This window comes from Myotis myotis, unplaced genomic scaffold (assembly GCF_014108235.1).
Source record: "Myotis myotis isolate mMyoMyo1 unplaced genomic scaffold, mMyoMyo1.p scaffold_m19_p_21, whole genome shotgun sequence".
Classification (NCBI taxonomy): domain Eukaryota; kingdom Metazoa; phylum Chordata; class Mammalia; order Chiroptera; family Vespertilionidae; genus Myotis; species Myotis myotis.
In genome coordinates, this window is record NW_023416326.1 from 3,294,356 (window position 1) to 3,319,784 (window position 25,429).

General features: G+C 57.8%; 1 protein-coding gene across 2 annotated transcripts in view; it reads left to right on the top strand.

The window, feature by feature from the left end:
- GALNT2 (polypeptide N-acetylgalactosaminyltransferase 2) overlaps positions 1 to 25,429 on the top strand; it is a 59,666-nt gene that overhangs the window by 16,678 nt on the left and 17,559 nt on the right. For both annotated transcript variants that reach the window (XM_036354822.1, XM_036354821.1), the window contains exons 2-3: positions 18,411 to 18,504; positions 20,609 to 20,762. In XM_036354822.1, coding sequence (XP_036210715.1) covers positions 18,411 to 18,504; positions 20,609 to 20,762 — 248 coding nt within the window. The remainder of the gene's footprint in view (positions 1 to 18,410; positions 18,505 to 20,608; positions 20,763 to 25,429) is intronic.

Consider the following 25,429-nt stretch of genomic DNA (forward strand, 5'->3'; position numbering starts at 1 on the left):
ATTCTACTTTCTGTCTCCATGAATTTGACTATTCTCAGAACCTCACAGGGGTGAAACCATAGCACATGTGTCCCCTTGTGATTGGCTTATTTCACTTAAGAATAAAGTCTTCAGCCCTAACCGGTTTGGCTCAGTGGATGGAGCGTCGGCCTGCGGACTCAGGGGTCCCCAGGTTCGATTCCGGTCAAGGGCATGTACCTTGGTTGCGGGCACCTCCCCAGTAGGGGGTGTGCAGGAAGCAGCTGAATCGATGTTTCTCTCTCATCGATGTTTCTAACTCTCTTTCCTTCTCCCTTCCTCTCTGTAGAAAATCAATAAAATATATTTAAAAAAACACACGAATAAAGTGGCTGTCATTTTAGCCCGAAGGCCTGCTTTCTCGGACCCCCGGCTCTGTAGCTTCGGAAATGGGAAGCTTTGCAACCCCTGCCTGAGTCGTGAAATAAATCCCACGTGCGGGGTGGGGGTGGGGAGCAGGTGGGGGCGCTGCTTCGGGCTCCCGCCCACTTCGGCTCCTTCCTTGATGGGCAAACCCCGGAATGCATGATTCACCCGCCACGGGTTCCACCCCTGCCCCCTGTTGCTTCAAAACGTGGTTGAACTTGGCAGAGCTGGGGGGAAGGGCCGCACGTCTGCCCTTTCCCTGGGCCCAGGCGGTGCCGCGGGGGAGCCCCGAGCAGCCACTGGCCCCGCATTCCTGGTCCTCGCCGCCATGAGCTCATGCGGGTCAGAGGGGCCGATGCCCACTGGGGCTCTGCCCGGCTGAGTCACAGCCAACTGGGGAAATGCCACCCAGGACGCCCGCAGTTCCCCCTTTTCTCAATGGGGGTTGGCAGCTGCAGGCTCAGAAAACGGACCGGCCGGGGTTGGGCTCCGTGGATAGAGCGTTGTCGGCCTGCGGACTGAAGGGTCCCGGGTTCGATTCCCAGTCAGGGCAGGTGCCCGGGTTGCGGCTCAGGCCCAGTGCTGGGCATGCAGGAGGCAGCCGGTCCATGGTCCGGGGTGTGGGGTGGTCCCAGGGCTGCTCAGAAACAGCTCTGGGGGCGTTAGGGCTTGGCCTGCCTGGGGGCGCTCGCCTGCCCCAGATCAGCTCCCACTGAGACGTTTCCTGGGAAGGAGGAGGGTCCTGCCAAGGGCGTGTCTCTTGGAGCTCAGCCCCGCCAGTGTTTCCCGCGTCTGTGCCGTGTGGACACGGAGTCCGTGTGCCTCTCCCCCCTGGTGCCGCTGGGCCAGCTGGACACCACTGTCCATGGCCGCCGGGCTCAGAGCCAGACGCGGAAATGGTCCCCGGCCTGTCATCTGCCCTTCCCGGCGATGACTCACGTTCCCCTCTTTCCCAGGCCGCCTGGGAGAAAGTTTCTCTCTTCCTCTCTCACACGCATATGCACATGCGCCCACACATGGCACACACGCGTGCACATGCGCACACGCGTGAATGCACACACATGCACAACCTTCAGTAAATTTCTTCCCAGTGGACACGGCCCCAGCCCATCACGCACGGTCTACGTGGCTGACTGGGGCCCAGCTGCCCTGCTTCGGTGCGAAGGGCTGTGAAAGGTGTCGCTGAGAGAAGTTCCCCAGGGGACTTCAAAGGTCTCGCCTGTGACTAACATTGACTTTATTATCTACCAGACGCCCGATGCACGAGATTCGTGCCAGGGGCTCGGCCCTCACAGCCCCGATTTTCATTAGGATGGTCGTCCAGAAGGACGTCCAGAAGGTCGCTCGGCTGTCCAGTCTAATGAGCATATTAGGCTCATATCATTATTACAGATGTGCAGGGTTATCCCACTAACGATGATTGGGGGTGAGCAGTGAATCCGGGGTGTGTTTCTAGGTCTGCGCAGACGGCGATGCATGTCAGTGTCGGCACTTTGGGGCGCCAGCACTCACCACAGAATGCCAACCACTCTCCCGGGCTGTGGCTTGTGAACTTTAAAAAAATTTTTTTTCCTTTATTGATTTTTCCCCCCAATATATTTTTATTGATGTCAGGAAGGGAGAGGGAGAGAGAGAGAGAGAAACATCAACAATGAGAATCATGGATCGGCTGCCTCCTGCACGCCCCGTACTGGGGATCCAGCCTGCAACCCGGCCCGTGCCCTGATGGGGAATCGAACCGTGACCTCCTGCTCCCTGGGTCGACGCTCAACCACTGAGCCCCGCCGGCCGGGCCCATGAGCTGCTTGATCAGCTGCTGAATCGCCCCGGGTCCTGTCATTACCACGGACGCCTCTGGGTCCTGTTGAGTTGGGGATGCACAGTAGGGAGGTATCAAGGGATGGCTCTAAAGTCACAGGACTGGACCGAATCGGCTCATCAGGACGCGTGCGATCTGCAGAGATGTGTGCGGAGGAGGCCGCCATGTACTCCCCGGGGCTCCTCTGCTGGGGCCGGGTGGGCCTCTTCATGGGAAGATGCAAAGCGTGCTTGCTGCTTGGGACCCGCCGTGAGTGTCCGACGAGGCGTGAAGTGACTGAGCTTCATCTCCCGCCCTTTTCGTAGCTCTCGGCGATCATTGCCGATTTCCAAAACACGAATATGTCTTAAAAGAATGACAGTGTTGCACCCTAGCTGTCTTGGCCCAGTGGATAGAGCGTCAGCCTGCGGACTGAAGGGTCCCCGGTTTGATTCCGGTCAAGGGCACAGGCCCGGGTTGCAGGCTCCATCCCCAGTAGGGGGCGTGCAGAGTCACAAAAACGTGACTCTGTTTATGGGAAGCCTGTCCTGCTCCCTGGGTGTCTGCCGCTGCGAAACAGGAACTGCACGTGCTCTGGGTCGGGGGGCAGGTGCGCTGTGACTTGCCCTGCGCTGTGGGGGACAGGATGTCACAATTGCAGCTCTGGCTCCGGGAGCGCGACTCGTGTGGGATCGTCCTCAGCATCTGCCGTTTTGGAAACGGCTTGTGCACTCAGCAGAGGCCATCTAGAAGCCAAACCACAGAACCACCCCGGGGGCGCCTCTGAAAGTGTGAGGCCACCACGTGACTGGCGTCTCCGAGCCTCTCGGGGAACTCTGTGGCCCCCCGTCCAGCTGTCCCCGTGTAACTCACACACCCACGCACTGGCCTGTGGGTGAGCTGAGGTCCCGAGCCCTGTCCTCGGGGATCTTCCGCGGACACTGAAGCTGATCACACACCCAGCTCCCAGTTAAAAAGAAAAGAGATGTCAGCAGATCTGTACGGTGTGAAAGATCCGACCCACGTAGATGTAGATGCAGTTTCTTTTTTTTTTTTTTTTTTTTTTAATTTGTATGGATTTCAGAGAGGGAGAGAGAGATGGGAACATCAGTGATGAGAGAGAATCATGGATCGGCTGCCTCCTGCACGCCCCACACTGGGGATCAAGTCCGCAACCCGGGCCTGTGCCCTGACCGGGAATCGAACCGTGACCTCCTGGTTCTTAAGTCAACACTCAACCATTGAGCCATGCCGGCCGGGCTAGGTGCCCTGAAGTTCCTGATAGGGACTTTCTTGGACTTAATTTTACTATTTCCTTCTCTCTAATCGTGCTGCAGATGTGCAGACTGGGAGCGGGGGAGACACACTGAAACGCTGTCCCCCAACCAAGGGCCTCTGAGCCAGGCTGTGGCTGACGTGGGCTTGTGCCAGCTGGAATGTACGCGTGTCACCAGTGTTACTAAATGTTATATTAAAAAAGACAAAAAAGATAAAAGGTAGGTAGGAATCCTTCCCAAATCTGCCCACGGAGTGGAAAAACCTCTCTGGTTGAGCTGTGTCTGGAAGTAGCCGGGGTGTTACGTTTCAGGAGTTACTGTCGGGGCCGCATGTAGGTCACGGGGGCTGTCAGCGCCCGCCCCTCCGTCGCTGGGACTTGGCCGGCTCTGCCTCCGCCCCAGGGTGCACCCTCCGTTGGGGCAGGGAGCCGAGGCGGCTGGGTCTCCGCCATGGAATAAAGGTCCCAGGTGCCTCCCGTGTCCTTGGGTCGTGTCTAGAGAGCGGGCCCCTCTTGGGTGGGGAGGTGAGCGGGAGAGACAGCGGAAACTGTCCTAGATGAGAGACAGGGACGTGCTCAGGACTCGGTTTGGGACTTCGCTCTTTCCTGGGTGTGTCTGACCTGAGTGGTTTGCGTAGCTGAGCTGTGGCTGGGTGGCGTCTTATCTAGATTCTCATGCTCCAGTCTCGCTCCTCTAGGGATTCCCTCTTCCGTCTGCCGGAGCGCTCCTCCCTGTACCCCGAAGGGCCCCGCTCAGGACGGCGTCTCCATCCAGTCTGCGCCTTCCCAGATCTGGGCCTGCGTCCCCATGCTCCGTCCCAGGGCCCGTGCGCCTCCCCGTCCGGCCTCCTTGAGCCTCCACGTCTTCCAGAGCAGCTCCGCTGGGCCTGGTCTGGGTACCAGAGCCACAGAGGGTGTCGAGAAGGTCAGCAGGACACCCCGAGGCGCCCGTGCCACGGCCCGCACTCCGTGGCCACGTGTGGCCGCCGGCCGTGCGGGAGGAATGCGGAGTATTTTGGGCGCGCTCGTAATTCCGCGATGAGCTTGCTGTCGGTCTGCAGTCTGCTTCTAATTGGCTCGTTAGGAATTGGCAAACTCCTCGCGCGCTCAGAATAGATGATGTTGTCACGTTCTGACTGCAGACATGCTGCGAATGTTCCCTAAGTGAATGCTTTTTCTCTTTCCTACCCTGTAACCCGTGTGCTATTTGGGGAGAAAAATCCACCAATCTGTCTCTTGCTGGAGGAGACGGCGTGTCCCTTCAGTTGCGGCTGGGAAGGTGCCGTCCTCCTGTCACTCAGCCTCAGTGCGTCGGAGCTGTGGGACCAGGCGGCCCCGGGCCGGTGTCTCCCCAGCCGGCAGCCCCGCGGCCCCAGGAGGTCGCCGGGCCATGCAGAAGGGTCTGTGCGGCTTCCGTGTTCTCCTTTGTAAAATGCAGAACTGGGCCCGGCCGGCATGGCTCAGTGGTTGAGCGTCCACCTATGAACCAGGAGGTCACGGTTCCATTCCCGGTCAGGGCACAGGCCCGGGTTGCAGGCCCGATCCCCATTGTGGGGCGTGCAGGAGGCAGCCGATCCATGATTCTCTCTCATCATGGATGCTTCTTTCTCTCTCTCCCTCTCCTTTCCTCTCTGACATCAATAAAAATATACCCTGAGTGGCCAGATTATTATGATCACCCCATCAGTACTTCATTGACACTTCCAAAAATACTGAATATTGGAAACTTCCTAAGCAAATACTCTCAAGGTTTTATTATTATTATTATTATTTGCATATCTAATTCACTTCATTGTACTGATGGGGTGGTCATAGTAATCTGGCTGGTCATAACAATCTAGCCACTCAGTGTATGTTAAAAATATATATAATAAAACGCAGAGTCAGGGTAGAGAGCCCCCAAGCCCTCTCTGTCCCTGAAGCTTCCGGTTGGCTGATGTCCATCCTGAGATGTTGCGATGGGAAAAGCATGCCTCTTGGAACAGGTGACACTAGGTGTTCGGACCCGACTCGCCCGAGGGGTGTGGCGTGGTGGAGCCGGGGTCCTCGCCGCCGGCCGGGTTTTGAGGGCAGTCGTGGCTACACCCGTGGTTCAGTCTCGTCCACACCAGTTCCTGGGACTCGTTTTCCTCTGTGGAATTCCACTTTGGGATGCTTCGTCACATCTCCCCGGTGCCGACCCAGAAACCCCGAACGCAGCCCCAGCGCCGTTCCCTTTTCTCTGAAAGGTCAGGCACACGCCGGGCACGACTCGGAGTCTGCCTTCCGCGTGGAAGTCCGCCGTGGGCACGTGGCAGCTCCCGCCGACCTCAGAGACGCGCCCTTCCTCCTGCCCCTTGCGGAGCTGGGGGGGGAGGGGGCGGGGGAGGAGCCCTTTGCAGCCCAGCGAGCTTGGCTTTGAATTTCAGTTCTGCCTCCGCCGTTTATTGCCTGATGCATCGGAGACAAGTGCCACCTTTATGATCCTCCGCTTTCTCTCCCGCGAAGTGAGGATCAAAGGGTTTTTGCTGGAGCGATGCCAGGAGAACCCAGCGAGCTGATGTCAAGGCCGGCGGCGTGTCCCGGGCCGACAGTAGCTGCTGCATAAGCCCCACGCTCCCCCGGCCACTCCTGGGCCTTGGAGGGCGACGCCATGGGGTGCAGGAGCTGAGTGCCACTCCCTTGGGGGTTTATCAGGTGCCTACAGTTGCAGCTGCACGTACTTAAAAAAAAATTTTTTTATTGATTTCAGAGAGGGGAAGGGAGAAGGAGAGAGGGAGAGAAACAACTATGATGAGAGAAAAGAATGGATCGGCTGCCTCCTTCACGCCCACACTGGGGATGGAGCCTGCAACCCGGGCCTGTGCCCTGACTGGGAATCGAACCCTGACCTCCTGGTTCCTAGGTTGACGCTCAGCTGCTGAGCCACGGTGGCCGGGCCCCACGTACTTTTTAACATTGAAATGTTGGCTTCGTGTCTGCCTGGCCCGGGTCCCCACGGCCAGGCGCCCCTGGCTGCCAGCTGTGTGCACATGACCCTGCTGGGGGCCCGGAGGCCTGGGGGCAGGAGTTGCGGAATTGGACTCTTTTAACACGGGACCCAGCATTTCAGCAGACGCCGGTCTGTCCCGTGTTCTCCTCCCGACGTGGTCCCTGGCACGCCGTGTGGCCTGCGGACCCTCCTGAACCCGCGCCTCCGTCTTCCCACCAGAAGGCGTCCGTCCCTGAAGAGGAGGCCACGTCTCCAGGCCACACTCTCGAGGGCTCGCTTCCGAGGCGCCATCCTGGAGGCCTGGGCGTGAGCGGCACCAGAAACGACGGGGCAGCGTCCGCTTTGGTGCCATTAGCAGGAGCCTCGGCGCACGGCCCCTGTGCAGCCTTGCGGGCCCACGGAGGAGCGCTGGGAGGAGGGGCCCACGGTGCCGCGTTACGGGGAACAGAGATGGCATCGACCTGTCCAAGGTCATTCGTGTGGGGAACCCCAGGACCGGAGTTGTGCTCTCCGTTTTCTTAATACAACTCGAGGGAAGAAAGGGCCAGCGCCGAGCCCGAAGTTCGCGTTGCTCCTCTCCGCGGGGGTCCCCAGGTTTCTGGGGGGCCCTTCTGCTCTGGGTTATAATGAAAACAACCCGCGTGGTTCTGTAAGCTCCCGGAAGCGCTCCTTGTCCCGTGGGCTCTGGCCATGGAGGTCAGAGCTGCTTGGACTCAGAGCTGCGAGCCGGGAGGGACCACAGAGAGAAGTGGTTCCAGCTTCGTGTGTGTGTGTGTGTGTGTGTGTGAATCCTCACCCAGGGATATTTTCCCATTGATTTTTAGAGAGAGTGGAAGGGAGGGGGGGGACACAGAGAGAAGCAGCAATGTGAGCGAGACATCGATGGGTCGCCTTCTGCACTTGGGAGTGAACCTGCAACTGAGCTACATGCCCTTGACCGGAATCGAACCCGGGACCCTTCAGTCCACAGGCCGACGCTCTATCCACTGAGCCACACCAGCCGGGGCGGTTGCAGCTCTTTAGACTCGGGCCGGGCCCGAGAGCTGTGCCCACTGAGGCTGCCGTGTCCCTGCCGCAGCCCGACTGGGGCCCTGGGCCACCACGCCTCCCCCGGGAGGGGGCCTTCCCTCCCCAGGCCTCCCCCCTCGTCCCTGGGGTCTGCTTGTGAACTACCAGCTCAGCGTTCACGGGTGGCGGGGGACGGGGGATGGGTGCCCACACTATGGCTGAGCCCTGGTGGGTAGCACACCTCCGAGGGCGGCGGTGGGCGGGTTTGGTGCATGGAGACGGCCCGTCCCTGCCCTCCCGGCTGCCACCGGGAGACAGCCAGGAGGTGACGGGAGGACAGTCCCCGCCCGCCCGGCGCTGTGAAAACAAACAGTGGTGCCGCCGGGCAGGAGTTTTGGCCGAGGACTCGCGTTCGGTTTCTCCCCCTGCGGCTGCCTCCCTGGACCCAGTCCCTGCTCCTCCCCCCCTCCACCCCCCCGGCCAGTTTCTGGCCAGCAGGACCCTCATGGGCGGACACACGCTGGCCTGCGACTGCCCTCTGCGGCCGCTCCCTGTTCCGTGGGAGCCTGGGGTCATACCTGGAGCGTGTGGGCAGCGCATCCCTCCTCCGGGCTGAGAGCTTGCTTCCAGGCGGCAGGCTTTTCTGCAAATGCATGAGGGCCTCTCTCTCAATCTCTCTCTCTCTCTCTCTCTCTCTCTCTCTCTCTCTTTCTCTCTCTTTCTCATACACACACACACACACCCGCCTGGTCCTGTCTGTCCCATTTAGCTGTCATCTGGTTTATGACGCCCTCCTGCTCTCCCCGGGGAGAGCCCGCGTCCCCTCGGTGGTGAGTGGGTTGTCCGAGTCCCTTAGCGTCACGGAGCGAAGGTGACCGCCTCCAGCCCGCGCCCTCGGGCTGCCGCTCGCCCTTCGTGAGGGAATGGAGGGCTGCCTCTCCGAGCACCGGGAGGCCTTTGCCGGGAGGGACGGGGCCTCCTGGTCTCCTGGTCCTTCGTGGCTCCGAGGGAGCCAGTGTTCCTTGTGCCGCTGCTCCACACGCTTAGAGATAAGAGCGTCCACTTCACGGTGTACCTGTCACCACAAGGAATACACGTGTTTATTTTATTTTTAAAATATATTTAAATTGATGTCAGAGAGGAAGGGAGAGGGGGAGAGAGAGGGAAACATCCATGATGAGAGAGAATCATGGATCGGCTGCCTCCTGCACGCCCCACACTGAGGATCGAGCCCACAATCCAGGCGTGTGCCCTGACCGGGACCCTTCAGTCCGCAGGCTGACGCTCTATCCACTGAGCCAGTCCGGCTACGGCTGAAGACACGGCTGGTGTGGCTCAGTGGTTGAGCATCCACCTGTGAACCAGGAGGTCACGGTCCGATTCCCGGTCAGGGCACATGCCCGGGTTGCGGGCTCGATCCCCAGTGTGGGGCGTGCAGGAGGCAGCCGATCCATGATTCTCTCTCACCATGGATGTTCCTCTCTCTCTCTCTTCCTTTCCCTTCCTCCCTGAAATCAATTAAAAAACAAAGTAAAACACGCTGGTGAGAAATCGTAGCCCAGTCAGGAGTTCTTGGCTCATCAGTCACCGGGGGACCAGCTATTCTCGCATCGCCGAGGCCGGCCTGGGCTTGTCCATGTTTCAAAAAAGATGCCTGGCTCCCAGCTGGTGGTAGCGGCCACCCCCTGGCACGGTGCCCGCGCGGGGCTTTGCCGCGGGTGCCGGGCGCTGCTTCCCCGCAGCGAGGGCAGGAGGAAGTGGGCTGGTGTTTCCGGACTCGGGGGAGCCCCATGGCCAGCCGCCTTCCTGGCGGCCGTGGCGGCTCCGTCTGGCCTGGGAGGGAGGACTTGAAGCCGGGTGTCTGTGAGACCTTCATCACAGGGCAGCCAGGAGTCAGCACCCCCCCCTCCCCTCGCCCAGCTCCTGGGGGCAAGCCTTATCTCCCGGAAGCTCTCGGCCTGCACCCCCATTCCCCTGAGATTAACCGAGAGGAGAGGAGAGGAGCCGGCCGTCCTCGCCTGGCTGCCTTGGGCTCTGCGATGCGCCTCGGGTGCTGCTTGCGGGGTGCTCCTGCGCCCCGTCTCTCCCACCTTCCTCTCCTGGGCTGCCCGCTGGCCTGGACGGGCGGGCATGTCTCCTTGGCCAGGCTGAACGTAAGCACTTTCTCACCTCCTCCTCCTCCTGGGTGGGAATTGGGAAGACCGTCATGTCTGCCTGTCTGCAGCTGGCGTGAGAAACCGGCGAAGGGCAGACGTGCCTGTCCCACCCCTAATCTAGAGGGATGATGCCTGGGCACATGTGTGCACACACGTATGTGTCCATGTGCGTGTGTGCATGCACACGTGTGTGTGTCCATGTGCACGTGTGCGTCCTGCTCCAATGTGCCACCTGGTGGGCTGCATGGGATCGCAGGAGGCCTGTCTTGGTTTTGTCGGTTTTTATCGCGGCCGTGTGTGTATAAACAGGCAGACACGTTGCACAATGTGATGCCCAGAGTGGCCCGGGGCCGCCGGGCTCGCTTCGCTATTAGAACAGCGTGGGGGCCGGGCCGCCCACGACACGCCTGCCGCCTCCCGCCTCGTCGGGGTTTGTCCCTGGAGGTCGGCAGGGGGGCAGCGGGGTGGCCGTCGGAGCGGGGTGGGGGCGGGGGGGGCGGTGTGGCTGTTGGGGCGGCGGGTGCCTGTGTGGCTTCCCCCTCCGGTTTAATCCTCGGGAACACGGTGCACCACGCTGGCGTCTTACCCGGTGACGCCGTCATGCAGAGCGACACCCACTCAGTGGGACAGGCCCCGGAGGAGGCTGAGCCAGGGACCCCCGGCAGGGCGGCTCTCCCTCTGGGCTTGGAGCCGGCGGGCGGGCGGGGAAGCACCATTTCTCTGCGGGGAACACGCCCGCCTGCCTCGCACCCGGGAAGCCCGAGCCGCCCACCCAGAGCGGCTTCACGGGCTGCAGGTTAACGACCAAACGCCCACGGCTCCCGAGGCGGCACGTTGGCTCCCGGGAGCCGAGGTTTGGGCGGAACGAACAAAAGTCCTCATGTCCACGTTGAGCCTGTTTCCGAGAGCCGCTGGGAGAAGGGGCACCCGCAGCCTCGAGCTCCTTCCCGGGGCCGCGGCCTCCCGGCCGGTCACTGAGCTGGGACCGAGGGGCTGTGCTTCGGTCTTACCCCGAGAGGGCACTCGCTTCTGCTGCAGGAACCGCTCCTCTCTTTCTTTCTTCTGTGCAGAGATCTTCAGCCTTTTAGACACAATCAGCTGAGATTTGACATGAACCAAATTGCTTTTTCCCCCCCAATATATTTTTTATTGATTTCAGAGAGGAAGGAAGAGAGAGAGAGAGAGAAACATCATTGATGAGAGAGCATCATGGATCGGCTGCCCCCTGCACGCCCCTGACTGGGGATAGAGCCTGCAACCCGGGCCTGTGCCCTGACCGGGAATCGAACCGCGACCTCCTGGTTCCTAGGTTGACGCTCAACCACTGAGCCACGCTGAGTGGGCTGAAAGAGTAAGTTTTGAAGGGCTCATTCTTTAGCACTTTAAGGATTCTTCTTCCTCCTCCTGCTCTTCCTCCTCCTCCTCCTCCACCTTTTCCTCCTGCAAAACCGTGGGTAGAGAGCGCCCAGTCTCCCCAAGGGCCCTCCGGCCCCACCCGGCTCCCTTTTCATCTCCCCACCCCAGGGTCTCCTTTGTCCGACAGTGAGCTCAGCCTCCTGGCCCCGGGCCTGCTCCCCACTCCCCTCTCCCGTGAGATGCATGCAGCCATTGTTCTCGCCCGGTTCCCTCCTCCCCATAGCCCCCCCCACAGCCAGCAGGAGGCCGCGGCCCCTGGGACCTCCCGCCCGCCGGACCCTTATCACCCCCGCTCTTTCCTGCATCAGAGTCTGGCGGGACCGATAGGCTGACAAAGGCTGCGGGTGCCCCGGCCCCTTCCCAGCGCTCACGCAGACTCATTGTGGGGGCCTGTCTGCCGGGCCGTCTGCCTGACACAGACCCAGAAAGGGCGTCTTTCCCCCCATTCTTTGGAGAGAAGAATATGTCTCTGTCTGATTAGCCTCATGGAGGAGGCCGGAGCGCTTTGCAAAGGGCTGCATAATCGGAGTGTCTGTCGGGTGTGACGCCGGGAACCAGCCCCGATGGGCAGCGGGTGTGAGTGTGTGTGTGTGTGTGTGTGTGTGTGTGTGTGTGTGTGTGTTTGTGGTGCTTTTCAAATCTGTCACTGTTCAGGCTGTCAGGAATCCAGCCGCCCAGATTAATGGAGTAACGGCCCTGGGACCTTCCTCGCACGGGGGGTGGGATGGGGGTCGGACGCGGTCTCTTTTGGGGCTCTCCGACCCCGCCGTGGCTTTCCCACGGTGAGCGTGGCCTCGAGCAAGAGCAGATGGAGCAAAAGGAATTTCCCAGAGGCGAGGGGAAAGCAGAGGCCGAGGGAGAGGTGTCCGGCTTCGATTCGTGTCTCCGCCCCCTCTGGGGGGGAGGGAATGTTCCAGGGGCCCCTACCTGCCCCCTCCAAAAAGGACAGGTGGAGTCGGACCCCCGGGACCTCACCACGGGACCTGATTGGAGACGGAGGGGTCTTTGCAGGGATGCCCAGCGACAAGGAGATCATCGCGTGGGCCCCGCGGCAGTGGGACCGGGGTCCCCGATGAAGACTGTCCCCGCAGGCCCCGGACTCGGGGGATGGACAAATTGCTGCCGAAAGCTCTGCTTGTGTTCACAGAGCGGCGAGTGGCCGCAGGGGACGGGCCCAGCCCACGCCAGGTTCCCGGCCGGCTCGGCGATTGTTGATTCTCCCACCCGCTGTGTGAAGGCGGGGACGGGGCAGATTCCATGCGTCTGGCGTGGTTGCGACACGGCTTTTAGACGAGACGGTAGCGGTTGCAATAGATCTTTTTTTAAAAAAATCTATTTAAATATATTCTTATTGATTTCACAGAGGAAGGGAGATGGAGAGAGACAGAGAAACATCCATGATGAGAGAGAATCATGGATCGGCTGCCTCCTGCACGCCCCACACTGGGGATCGAGCCCGCAACCCAGACAGGTGCCCTGACCGGGAATCGAACCGTGACCTCCTGGTTCCTAGGTCAGCGCTCATGCACTGAGCCACGCCAATGGGCTGAAACGGAGCTCGACAGAAGGCACTCTCTAACCTGGGTCTGCAAGCATGGGCCCGATGCTGGCCTGGGGGGCGCACTGCCCACTGCGCTGCGGCCGCTGTCCACGTGGCGTTTTATTCACCGAGGGGACTCTTCTTCCTCCCACTCTCCCCCCTCCACACCGCGTGCAACGCACAGGACTTCCCGTGTTTGCACACAATGCCAAATCCTTCTGGTGCGTTTCTCCCAATGTGTCTAGGGCCCCGTTGTGTGCATGAGAAGGGTCTCACGAAAGGTGATGTTCGTCCCTGGCCGGTGTGGCTCAGTGGGTAACGTGTCACCCCCGTGCCCCGAAAGGTCGCTGGTTCGATTCCCGGTCAGGGCACATGCCCGGGTTGCGGGCTCGATCTCCAGTGTGGGGTGTGCAGGAGGCGGCCGATCCATGATTCTCTGTCATCAGTGATGTTTCTCTCTCTCCCTCTTCCTCCCTGTCTAGAAATCAATACGAATACATTTTTAAAAAAGAAAAAGAAAGGAAGGCGATACTCAGTGTGAGACTCGGGTCAGCAGGAGACTTCCACCCAATCATTTCCTCCCTTTATCTGGACTCCTGCTTCGCATCTCGGCCGGTTCTGCAGGAAATATTGCAACCTGGCTTTTCTCAGGGGAAAAGGAGGGGATGGTCAGCTGGAAGACCACACAGGGAGTCTGCGGGAGCCCTGGGGTGGCTGTGGCCTCAGGGAGCCTCCTGGCCCGGGGCCACCTTGGCTCTCACGGCGGTTGCCCATGGAGCGCGGCGAAGGTGTGAGCTGGACGCATCCCAGGGCGCAGGGCCAGGCGCACGCTGGCCGGCTCTGGAAGGGACCCTGGCGGCTGCCCATCACCTGCAGGCTGGCTGGCTCCAGCCCCAGTGTCCCTCCTCTTTTTTAAAAAAATAAATTTTTATTGATTTCAGAGAGGAAGGGAGAGGGAGAGAGAGAGATAGAAACATCCATAATGAGAGAGAATCATGCATCAGCTGCCTCCTGCACGCCCTCTACTGGGGATGGAGCCCACAACTCAGGCCTGTGCCCTTGACCGGAATTGAACCCGGGACCCTTCAATTCGCAGGCCGACGCTCTCTCCACTGGGCCACACCGGCTAGGGCTCCCTCCTCCTTCAGTCCCGGTTCCACCAAGGACCCGTGGGATCACAGTGCCTCCGGGACAGAATCCTGGGAGATGCTGTTTTCCCAGGCCCTGGGCCCAGCCTGGTTGGCCAGTTTGCTCTGGGCTCTGAAGGTCTTGGCTGACGAGCCACTCATTCCTGCCTTTTGACCTGGAATGACTGTCGAGAGTTGGGGGGGGGCAGGCGGAGACGTGAAGTCACAGCTCTGCGGGGGATGTGCACAGTCCAGGAGCCATCCCCCACCACCACCACCTGGGCCAGGGCCCCAAGTCTCTGCTCACTGGTCAGACCTCATCTCTTCTAAGGCAACCACCGTCTTCTCCTCATAGTCCCTCCTCCCCTCCTCCCACCGACTGCTGCTCCCTGTCCTGGCAAAACGGTACTGCGATCGGAATCAGGGTTTCGGTGTTGGTGACACTGCTGATGCTATTGACCATGTAGGGTTTCCCACTGGAAATTCGCCCCGACCGAGTTCTGGCCCCGACCGACCGACCATCCGACCGTCCGAGTCTCGTTGCATCCTAATTCTCCTCCCTGTTACTCCTTCTCCTTCTGTCTCCGGGGCGCTCAGCGTTAAAGGGCAAGTCGCCCCCGGCATTTCCGCTCCCCGTTTCCTCCGTCTTGACGTCCCATTTCTTTTGTATTTCTAGTTTGCAGCTCCCTCGTCCCTTTAGGACAGCGGTTCTCAACCTTCCTCATGCAGCGACCCTTTGATACAGTTCCCCATGTCGTGGTGACCCCCAACCATAAAATTATTTTCGTTGCTGCTTCATCACTGTAATGTTGCTACTGTTATGAATCGTCATGTAAATATCTGATAGGCAGGATGTATTTTCATTGTTATAAATTGAACATGATGAAAGCATAGTGATGAATCACAAAAACAATATGTCATCATATATGTGTTTTCCGATGGTCTTAGGCGACCCCTGTGAAAGGGTCGTTCGACCCCCAAAGGGGTCGCGGCCCACAGGTTGAGAACCGCTGCTTTAGGAGGCCCATGGGGTTTGAAGCTTTGGTAACACTCAGTATCAGGATTGCTTCTATTTTTATTATTTTAAGTGAAAATCCCGCCCCTCCCTCCCGGGTCTTTGATTTGGCAGGTGAGGCAGGACAAGGTGCTGTTGCATCAGTTTGCGGGGACGGGAATGGAAGGGAGGGTGTGCGTTCTGCTTGATTTGACTCCAGGGAACTTGGCTGTGTCTCACAACCGTGTAAACTCACGGTTTACACGCTGAGTTCATCCGGTTTAAGGCGTCCTCCGGGTCTGGCGATGAGGCTCCTGTATCGGACCGGTGCGATGTTCCAGGCGTTCCACACCCTTCCTCTAATCCCCTCGCGGCTCAGCGTTCTGGATAACGCCACTGAGAATTAGATGGGTCGTTTCTAAAGTTTTAGAAGCTGAATTTGAGTCTAGTCCTTTCTGGTTTTGTGGGTTTTTTTAATGCAACGAAAACAACGCAAGCTTCGTAGCCTATCCGAGCCCTGTTCCAATTTTTTATTGATTGATTTCAGAGAGGACGGGAGAGGGAGAGAGAAGCTAGAAACCTCAATGATGAGAATCATGGATCGGCCGCCTCCTGCACGCCCCCCACTGGGGATTGAGCCCGCAACCCGGGCCTGTGCCCTTGACCAGAATCGAACCGGGGACCTTTTGTTCCGCAGGCCGAGGCTCTAGCCACTGAGCCAAGAGCCAAACCGGCCAGGGCTAGTCCTTTCTAGTTTCAAAGCCAGTGGATGCACGACTGTTTGACTCACAGGGAGAAAGGAACAGGACACAGGCTCTTCAGAACTCTGAGCATTAAAAACAAAACGACAGCCGTCAGAATCTCAGAGAGTGTAGTGTGCCGTGGAGGTGAGACGGGCAGCAGCTGGGACGAGCCCCGTGGAGTCTGCGCATCTTGGCGTGCTCCCCGCGTTCCAGACTCGGGGTCTGCGGGAGGAAGAGGACCCGGGACTGCTCGCCAGGAACTGTGGGATCCTGGGAAACTCAGGCGATTTCTTTTCCTTGCTTTCATTTCTTTTTTTTAATTCTTTATTTTTGGAAGTATTACATAAATCCCCTTTTTCCCCCATGGACCGCTTCCAGCCTGCCCTGCCCCATTGTCTGTGTCCATGGGTTACGCATATATGCATACCAAGGTCCTTGGTTGATTACCTCTCACCCACGCTCCCCCACCTACCCCCTGAGACTCCCCACTCTGTTTCAGGCGATTTCTTGGGCCTTTGTTTCCTCTGCTGTCAATTGGATGCCTCGGAACTGCTGAGGCTGTTGTGTGGCACACAGTAGGTCCTCACGTTTTATTGAGGACCTACTGTGTGCCGGACCCTCCTAGCCCCGTCCTCGTAGCAGGTTAGCTTATGTAGTTCTGGCTGCATCACCGTGGGCGGGAGGCCTGATTCCTGTCGGCTGTGAGCGCCAGGGAAGGAATTGAAATTCGACTCCAGAGCCTGAGTCCATTGTAGCCGGTCACCTTCCCCCCAGACTTTCCCATGATGACCCGACGAGGGACAGTGTGTGGGCGGGAGGAGCAACCTTTGGAAACAAATATTAGTGTAAGCGTATGGTTTTCTGAAGCTGAAGAAGAGAAGATAAGCGAGAGGAAACATTTTAACTGGCGGCGCCCAGTGACTGGTGACCCCACGGTGGCGGGCATGTTGTATACATGCCTGTGGTTTAGCTGTTCTCCCTCCCCGGCTGGGCCCTGGGGCAGTCCGCCCAGCCCAGCACCGGCCTGGCATGTGGGCAGCGCATGGATCTGGGCCAGTTGCCCCGGGCTCTTATTTTATTTTTTTCTCTGAACAAGTTTTATTACACAGAGGGGATGGGGCTCCGTCCTTCTCTGCTGCTGCCTTCCTCACGGCTGCGGGGGCGTCGCTCAGCTCCTCTCTTGGCACCGATGTGTGTCCCCACCCTGTTCTTGATGAACTTCAGGGCCCTCTTGTCCTTCGCGACCTTGAGCAGCCCCATGGCACGCCGCTCATAGGGGGCAAAGCTCCACACCTCCCAGATCCTGTCCCACGTGAACTCGGGGTGCTTGGTGAGATGCACGAAGTTTGTGCAAAGGGCTCGGCCCTCACAGCCCGGCTTCTGTCCCGAAGGTCGTTCGGCTGTCCGGCCTAATTAGCATATTATGCTTTTATTATTATAGATTTTTTTTTTATTGATTTCAGAGAGGAAGGGAGAAAGGGAGAGAGAGAGATAAGAGACATCAAGGATGAGCAAGAATCATCCATCGGCTGCCTCCTGCACGCCCCACCCTGGGGATCGAGTCTGCAACTCAGGCATGTGCCCCGACCGGGAATCGAACCCTGACCTCCTGGTTCTCAGGTCGCCGCTCAACCCCTGAGTCAGGGCCGCCGGGCTTCCCTTTACGTTTTAAAAAGCCCCAAAGCCGCCAGTGGTCAGCTCATGCACATCACACCGCACTCAGGAGGGAATGGCCCTTGACCAGCCCGCACAGCTGGCGGGGTCTGCCCTGCCGGGAGGGGGCGGGGATCTTCGTGCTGCAGACCATCCTGCGAACACCCGCCCGGGGAGACGGCCGGCCGCCTGCACTGGGCTCCCAGAGGCCTGAGTGGACGAGTGACCAGCCGCGGGGTAGTTCCGACTTGGGTTGTAGACAGAAAGCTTTTAGCTGCCGCTGTGTTCACGGGAGTCAGATTCCCAGCGATGGGAGAAGCTCGCCAGCTCTGTGCTCAGGCACTTGCTGTTTACTCTGATTTCGTGTTGATAGGGTCAGTGGTTTGGGCAGACGGCTTGGATAAATCCTGCCAGAGCTTGTGTCTTATTCCGGGTTCGCAGCAAGCCCTTCACGTGCAGATGCGTCCCGTTGGCGGTCCTATTAGAGGAGAGCCCTAGGAGGGCTCCGGGGGTCCTGGCCCTCCCTCCGCTGTTACTCGGTGGAATTAAACAAATCATCTCATCGCCTCTGAGGAGGGCCCTGAGGACATGGTGGTCTGAGGGCGTCCTTGAAGCCATCGAAGATGTCTGCAGAGCTGCCCTGATGTTAATGGCTTTAATTGAAGCACATTAAATTCTTTTCTTTAATCCACTTTCCCTACTCCCTTCCCCAACTCCCACAGACCCTGAAACCCCTGGAATTGTGCAGAGTATTTCTGTCCCATAGATACACAATCCTATGTAATAAAAGCCTAATATGCTAAGTGTCTGGTGGTCCAGTCAGCCATTCAACCAATCAGAGTGAATATGCTAATGATATGCTAAGGCCGCTCAACCGCTCGCTATGACGTGCACTGACCACCAGGGGGCAGACACTCCGATTGATAGGTTAGCTTGCTGCTGGGGTCCAGCCGATCAGGACTGAGCAGGACAGCCGGACACATCTGGGACCCCTTGGGGGATGTCGGAGAGCCGGTTTCGGCCCGATCCCGCAGGCCAGGCCGAGGAACCCCACTGGTGCACGAATTCGTGCATCGGGCCTCTAGGACGATTATAAAATGAAGGGAGAACTGCAAATCCTCTCTTAGACCAGCTATTCCCACACTTTCTCCCCTTGCACCTCTACCCGCGGAGAGGTTGTCGGGGTGCAGGTCCCGGAGATGGAGGAGGTGAGATGGAGCGCGTCTCATGATCGCGTCCCCAGGGCCATGGGCCTCCGGGGACTCCGTGTGTGTGTGTGGGCCTGGAGGACGGAGTTGTGCTTGAGGAACCCGTGACTCACTGGGTGTGTCTGTGTTCCCCCAGGAGGACTGGAATGACATTGACCCGGTTAAGAAGAAAGACCTGCACCACAGCAACATGGAAGAGAGAGGACAGAGCGTGGAGACCCTCCCTCCAGGTACGGCCGCACCGGGGCCAGGCCAGCCTCCGGCGGGCGGCTGGGGGTCGGGAAGTCCTTTTGCCACCAGCTGGGAATGAGCCGGAGGTGACATGGGAGCACGGGGCCTGTGGGGTGGAGACTGGGCTTCACGGGGCAGGCGGACAGACGCGGAGAGCAGGGGCTTGCCGACTTCCTTCGGGCCCGTCCGTGGGCGGTGAGGTGCGTCTGCGGGGAGGTGACCAAAATCTGTTGAAAGGAAAAGTAGAATGAAATAGAAAACATAGGATGGTATGTACCAAGTCACAACGTTTTAAAATCTATATTTTTATTGATTTCAGAGAGGAAGGGAGAGGGAGAGAGAGAGAGAAACATCCGTGATGAGAGAGAATCATGGATCGGCTGCCTCCTGCACGCCCCCCACTGGGGATGGAGCCCGCCACCCAGGCAAGTGCCCTTGACCGGGAATCGAATCCTGACCTCCTGGCTCCTAGGTCGAGGCTCAACCACTGAGCCATGCTGGCGCCTGGCCGACAACGACATTTAGACACGGTCACACACAGAGGAAAACGCAGCGCTTCTCTTTAAACTTTAGAAAGGAAAGGGCTGGCTACTCCGTGATTTCAAGCCAGGTGTGCACCTCGCAGTGCAAACCAGCCCGTGTCATGGTGTTCTTTTAAGTTATTTTGATGGCAGAAATAATTATATATATATATATATATATATATATATATATATATATATATATATATATACTGAGCATATTTAACCCATAACATCCGATTTTTATTTTCTTATATTTTCTATTAAATAGTTTTTAGCCCCTTTTTGAATTTTCTATTTTTTTTTTTTTTTCATCCTTAAAAATGAACTGTGGCCCTGGCCGGTTTGCCTCAATGGTTAGAGCGTCAGCCCTCAGATCGAAGGGTCTCAGGTTCGATTCCCAGTCGAGGGCATGTACCTCGGTTGCAGGCTCGATCCCCTGCCGCGGTCAGGGTACGTGTGCGAGGCAACCAATAGGTGTGACTCTCTCGCATCAATGTTTCTCTCTCTCGTCCCCTCCTCCCTCCCTTTCACTCTCTCTAAAAATCAATGGAAAAATGGCCTCAGGTGACAAAAAAAAAAAAGAATTGGGCAGGATCCTTCTTTCAGAAGACAGTTTCTCACGGGTGAGCAAAGTTCTCCCTATCTCGCCAGATATCCCGTGACACATAACGAAATGCTCTTTGCGGGCCCCCGTCATTTAAATGGATATATTTGTTTGTCACCCTGGCGTCTCTTTCATGCTGTCGCGTAATGACCTTTTAGAGGGAGAATATCGGGGATTATTTTTTCCCTTTTAAGCATAGTGAAATGGCATTCAACTGGCCGCCGACCAGGAGGCCATAAATAAATCTGAGAGCTTTGTCCTTTGATTTAAAATATATTCTCTTTCCCTTCTTGGCCACTTTCCCAGAAGCGGCTGCTTCTTGTCCACAGGGTTTGCAGTTCATTAAGCCCGTCTTCCCCGGAGGGTTGGAGGGAAGACTTGTAGCTCAGTCGGGAGGCCAGTGCAGAATCGAGAGTCTTCTGCTGTCCCGGCCCCGTGGGACCCGCCCCGGCAAAGGCATTCCCTGCCCTGGTCCACCTGCGGGCGGTGGCAGGTGTATGCCCAGAGGTCTCTGGAGGGGGCATCCGTCAGCGCCCGAGAGGTCTCCAATCTGAGACTCACGTGTGTGACTCTGAGCACTTGCGTGTCCACGTGTTCTGTGGTGTTAATCCTTGGAAGGTTTGTTTTCATAGATTTGCATCATTGTTCCTTTATTTGTTTTTAAAATATATTTGTATTGTTGTCAGAGAGGCAGGGAGAGGAGGGTGAGAGAGAGAGAAACATCCATGATGAGAGAGAATCACGGATCGGGTGCCTCCCGCACGCCCCGCACTGGGGATGGAGCCCGCCACCCGGGCCTGTGCCCTGACCGGGAATCGAACCCTGACCTCCTGGTTCCTAGGCTGATGCTCAGCCACTGAGCCACGCCGGCCGGGCTGGGCGCTAATCCTGGATGTGGCACTGCCCCCGGGGTGCGCCCTCCCGCTGGTCTCCGTGCCCCGTCCCACGCCCTCTGCTCTGCTCTGCTCCTCACAGGCAAAGTGCGGTGGCGAGACTTCAACCAGGAAGCGTACGTCGGGGGGACCATGGTCCGCTCCGGGCAGGACCCCTACGCCCGCAACAAGTTCAACCAAGTGGAGAGCGACAAGCTGCGGATGGACAGGGCCATCCCCGACACCAGGCATGACCAGTGAGTACCAAGCGGCTGTGGCCTGGCCTGGGCCGCCTGCTCCCCGCGGCCCCACCCGGGCAGTGGCTGTCCCTGCGGCGATGCTCACCGTGGCGGCCGCCCTGGGAAACGGAACACGGCGGTGTCTTCGCTGGGCGGTCAGCGTGGACCGACTCGGAGGCGCGTGGCAGTGGACCTGCCCCCGCAGGAGCGAGGACCCGGGTGGGGCCGGGTTCTAGTCCAGGTGCCCGTGGCCGGACCTGGAGGCTGGGTTGCTGGCCGGCACGTGGGAACCGGCAGTGTGTTAAAATACACTCACAAGAAAAGCATAATTTTCCATTCTTTTTTTTTTTTTTTTAAATATGTATTGTATTGAATTCAGAGAGGAAGGGAGAGGGAGGGAGAGGCATCCATGATGAGAGAGAATCATGGATCGGCTGCCTCTTGCACGCCCCCTACTGGGGATAGAGCCCCCAACTCAGGCATGTGCTCTTGGCTGGAAATCGAACCCAGGACCCTTCAGTCCTTGAGGCTGATGCTCTATCCACAGAGCCACACCATCTAGAGCAGTGATGGTGAACCTTTTGAGCTTGGCGTGTCAGCGTTTTGAAAAACCCTAACTTCACTCTGGTGCCGTGTCACATATAGAAAATTTTTGATATTTGCAGCCATAGTAAAACAAAAATAGAAATTTTTGATATTTATTTTATATATTTAAATGCCATTTAACAAAGAAAAATCAACCCCCAAAAAATGAGTTCGTGTGTCACCTCTGTAATTGTCCATTCTTCGCAGCCCTGTGGGAAGGAAAAAAAACGTAAATTCTTGCTTATTGGGACAGTTCGCGTTGGAAAAGGTCTAGAGCAGTGGTTCTCAACCTGTGGGTCGCGAGCCCTTTGGGGGTCGAACGACCCTTTCACAGGGGTCGCCTAAGACCATCGGAAAACACATCTATAATGACATATTGTTTTTGTGATTCATCACTGTGCTTTCATGATGTTCAATTTGTCACAATGACATTGGGGGTCGCCACAACATGAGGAACTGTATGAAAGGGTCGCGGCCTTGGGAAGGTTGAGAACCACTGGTCTACAGACTAGCAGGGCAGCAAAGAGCCCAGACCGGGAGACACACACTCTCTCTGTCACCAGCCTGTGGTCTGACGGGAGCCGCTCTTGTCCGCGTCCCTCGCTGGGGATCGGGCACCTGCGGGTGGAGGGCACCCGGGTTTCGCAGACTCAGCTCGCGAGGTCTCCAGGCATCTGTCCCGAGCTGTGTCACCGCGGGAAAATGCTACCCTCTCTCTGCCTCTGAGTCTTGCTGGTTGGGATCTTCGCCCGGGAGACGGTTCCCCGGGCCCTTAGCCGGCCGGTCGTGGTCAGGGGAGGAGCCACACGGGGGCCTGACAGGTGCCTGGGCGCTCAGGAGGCCTGGGTGCTCGCCAGTTCCTGTGAGAGCCTCTCGCCATCACGGAGGGGAGCGAGGGGTACGTCTGCTGAGGCTCAGGGGCCATGCGTGGGTCCTGGGGTTCCAGTCCCCGCGGGTCCCAGGTGCGTGCATCCCCACCACCCTCCCCCCCAGGGCACGTGGCACCCGGACTGTGCCACACCCTCCCCCACACCCCACCCCCCGGCCCGTTCACGCCGCCCTCACATGCTGCTGGGCACGGAGGGCGTCCCCATTGCACGGAGAGGGACCCGAAGTCCTGCGATGGCCACAGCGTGCCCGGTGGTGAGGAGCAGTGACCTAGAGCTGAAAGGGTCCGTGTGGGTGTGGAGAGGGGCTTGGCCCAAACTCAGGAGGGGGGTGAAGTCCCAGCCGAATGGGGCGCAGAAACCCTGCCTGGGGCCGGGCTCCACGGCCTCCCTGAGATGGTGTGAGCCTCGTTTCTCCGTTCGGTGTAAGGGCTGGCGTCCCTGCTGTGGCTTGTCCGGTGAGAGCTGAGAGCAGACCGCCTGCTGTCTGACGGCTCGTCGGGCTTGCTCTCTCGCAAGTCCCTTCAAAGTTCCCAAAACTATACATATGTAATTTTTTTTTCAGTGTTTGAAATAGGGAGTTTATCCAAGCAGATGTTTGAACAGTCCTCCCCTAGTGGGGTGCGTTTGAGGTGGGTTTAATTTTAGTGCCAGCTACTGCCGGTGCATTTGCATGTGTTAAAGGAGCAGCTGGGACGCCTTCCGTTTGTGTGTGGGGCTGAGGCCAGATTAAAGCCCCCCCCACCCCCCCAGAGTCGGTTGGCTGCCAGGGAGTCCTGTCCTCAGAGTGTAAGCCCTAGAACCCCATTCTTTTTAAAACTATAGATATATCTACTTTATCATTATTATTAATATTATTATTATTGATTTCAGAGAGGGAGAGAGAGGGAGAGAGAGACAGAAACATCAATGATGAGAGACAATCACGGATCGGCCGCCTCCTGCACGCCCCACACTGGGGACCAAGCCCGCAACCCTGGAATGTGCCCTTGACTGGAATCGAACCCAGGACCCTTTAGTCCGCAGGCCGACGCTCTGTCCACTGAGCCACACCAGCTAGGGCCTCTCTGTTTTATATATATATTTTTTTTAATTTTTTTTTTTTTTTTTTTACAAAATTCCAACTTGAGGGCCGGCATTTCAGTCCTGGGCTGCGCTGCGGAGTCTCGCCAAAATGGCAGGGTTGACGTCAACTGTTTGAAAAGAGGGGCTCATCAGGATTAAGGGCTGTGGGGAAAGACACGGCCAGCTTCTCCTCGGGCCTCGGGGAGAATAAACATTGCTGAAGCCAAGAAAAAGTTAACATAAACGCAGCCCCGCGGAGGGACGCCTCGGCGGAGGCAGCGATTATGGGGCTCGGAGTCTTATGTTTAGGGGAGCGGAATCGGGGAAAACAGCAGACGCAGGCCCTGGCCAGGGTGGCTCAGTGGATAGAGTGTCGGCCCACACACTGAAGGGTCCCGGGTTCGATGCTGGTCAAGGGCACGTACCTCTGTTGCAGGCTCGACCCCCAGCCCTGGGCAGGGCTGGTGCAGGAGGAGGCAACCCGTCGATGTGTCTCTCTCACATCGATGTTTCTCTCGCTATCTCTCCCCCTCCCTTCCAGTCTTTCTAAAAAAGTCCACGGAAAAATATCCCCGAGTGAGGATTAACAAAGAGACGTAAAGAAACTCCGCTGGCTTGGGAGGGGGTTTCTGCTCTGCGTTAGTGGGCGCCAAGAGGGGTCTCATTTCGGGGGGGCTGGGGCCTTATTCTCACTTCTCATTTTGCTAAGGAAAGCGGTGTCTTCTACACGTGCACAGCCCGCCCCCCCTTGTCCCTCGGCCACTGGGTGGCGCTGAAGCAGATGGATGCCCGGCCTCTGTGCCCTGCAGGTACTGGCGGTGTCTCTGGGTTAAACACCAGCATCCGGCTGTTTTGTGTTCCTCTTCCTGTCCTTTTGTGCCTCTTTTTTGGATTAAACATTGCCTCTCGCCCTAACTGGTCTGGCTCAGTGGATAGAGCGTCGGCCTGCAGTCTGAAGGGTCCCGGGTTCGATTCCGGTCACGGGCACATGCCTGGGTTGCGGGCTCGATCACCCCAGTAGAGGGCATGCAGGAGGCAGCGAATCAGTGATTCTCTCTCATCATGGATATTTCTCTCTCTCCCTCTCTCTTCCTCTCTGAAATAAATTAAAATATATTAAAAAATAAATAATAAATACTGCCCCTCTATCAGCTCGTTGCATTCCTGGCTTATCAGAGCCCAAGATCAGTGAGCACTTATGCTGTTTCCCGCACAGCGGGCAGACCCAGCACTCCGCCCTCCGCCCGCACTCCTCCGCCCTCATGCTCGTGCGTCCCTCGGTTGACGTGTAAGCTCCACGGGACCGCGTTCTCTGTCTCAGGCCGTCAGTGGGTTCGGGTCTGTCCACATGTGTATGTTTCCGTGTCCCGCCTGCGATTGCTTTCCCAGTTCGCCGTCTGCGCACGTCTGCGTCTCTCTCTCTCTCTCTCTCTCAGTGCCGTTTGCCGGCGGCGAATTCAGTCTTCTTTTTTTTCTCTCCGTCTGAAAACATCTTTATTTCGTGTTCACTCTTGAAGGGTCCTGTCCCTGAGTGAGGCGCCGGGGCTGACGGCGACCTGGCACTCCTCACTGTCGCCCCGCTGTCTTCGCTTCCCCCGCTCCGGTGAAATATCAGCCTGATCTTACTGTTGCCGTGTGGCGGCACTTTGATTTTTTTTCCTTGAAGATGTGTCTCTTTCCCTCTGGTTTCCAGCCGCGTGTCGACAACGTGCCTGGGTTTTTTTTTATGGATATGGAAGCTGTTTGGGGTTTTTGCAGGAGTTTCTGAGTCCGTTTAGCTTGGGCCCTGTTTTATCTCTCCTCTCCCTTTGGGCCCCTAATTGCAACTTCATCAGGGGTGTCCCCGGGTCCCCCTGTCCCTCTCATGCTCTCTTCTGTGTTTTCAATGTATTGGTTATTCCCCGGGCTACAATCTAGATGCAATTCTACTGGCCTTGCTTCTGTCCCCAGACCTGCTCCTCTATCTTGAATATATCTATTCTGCTTTTCAATCCACCTATGGAACTCTTTATTTCTGTTATATCTCACTGTGAATGAACAAATAGAGGGTGTTTCCCCCCTCCCCCCCCCAAAAAATGTATACACACACTTTGAATAATGATAAGGGCGGTGTTGATTAAGATACACGTCATTGTCAAAATCGAGCTG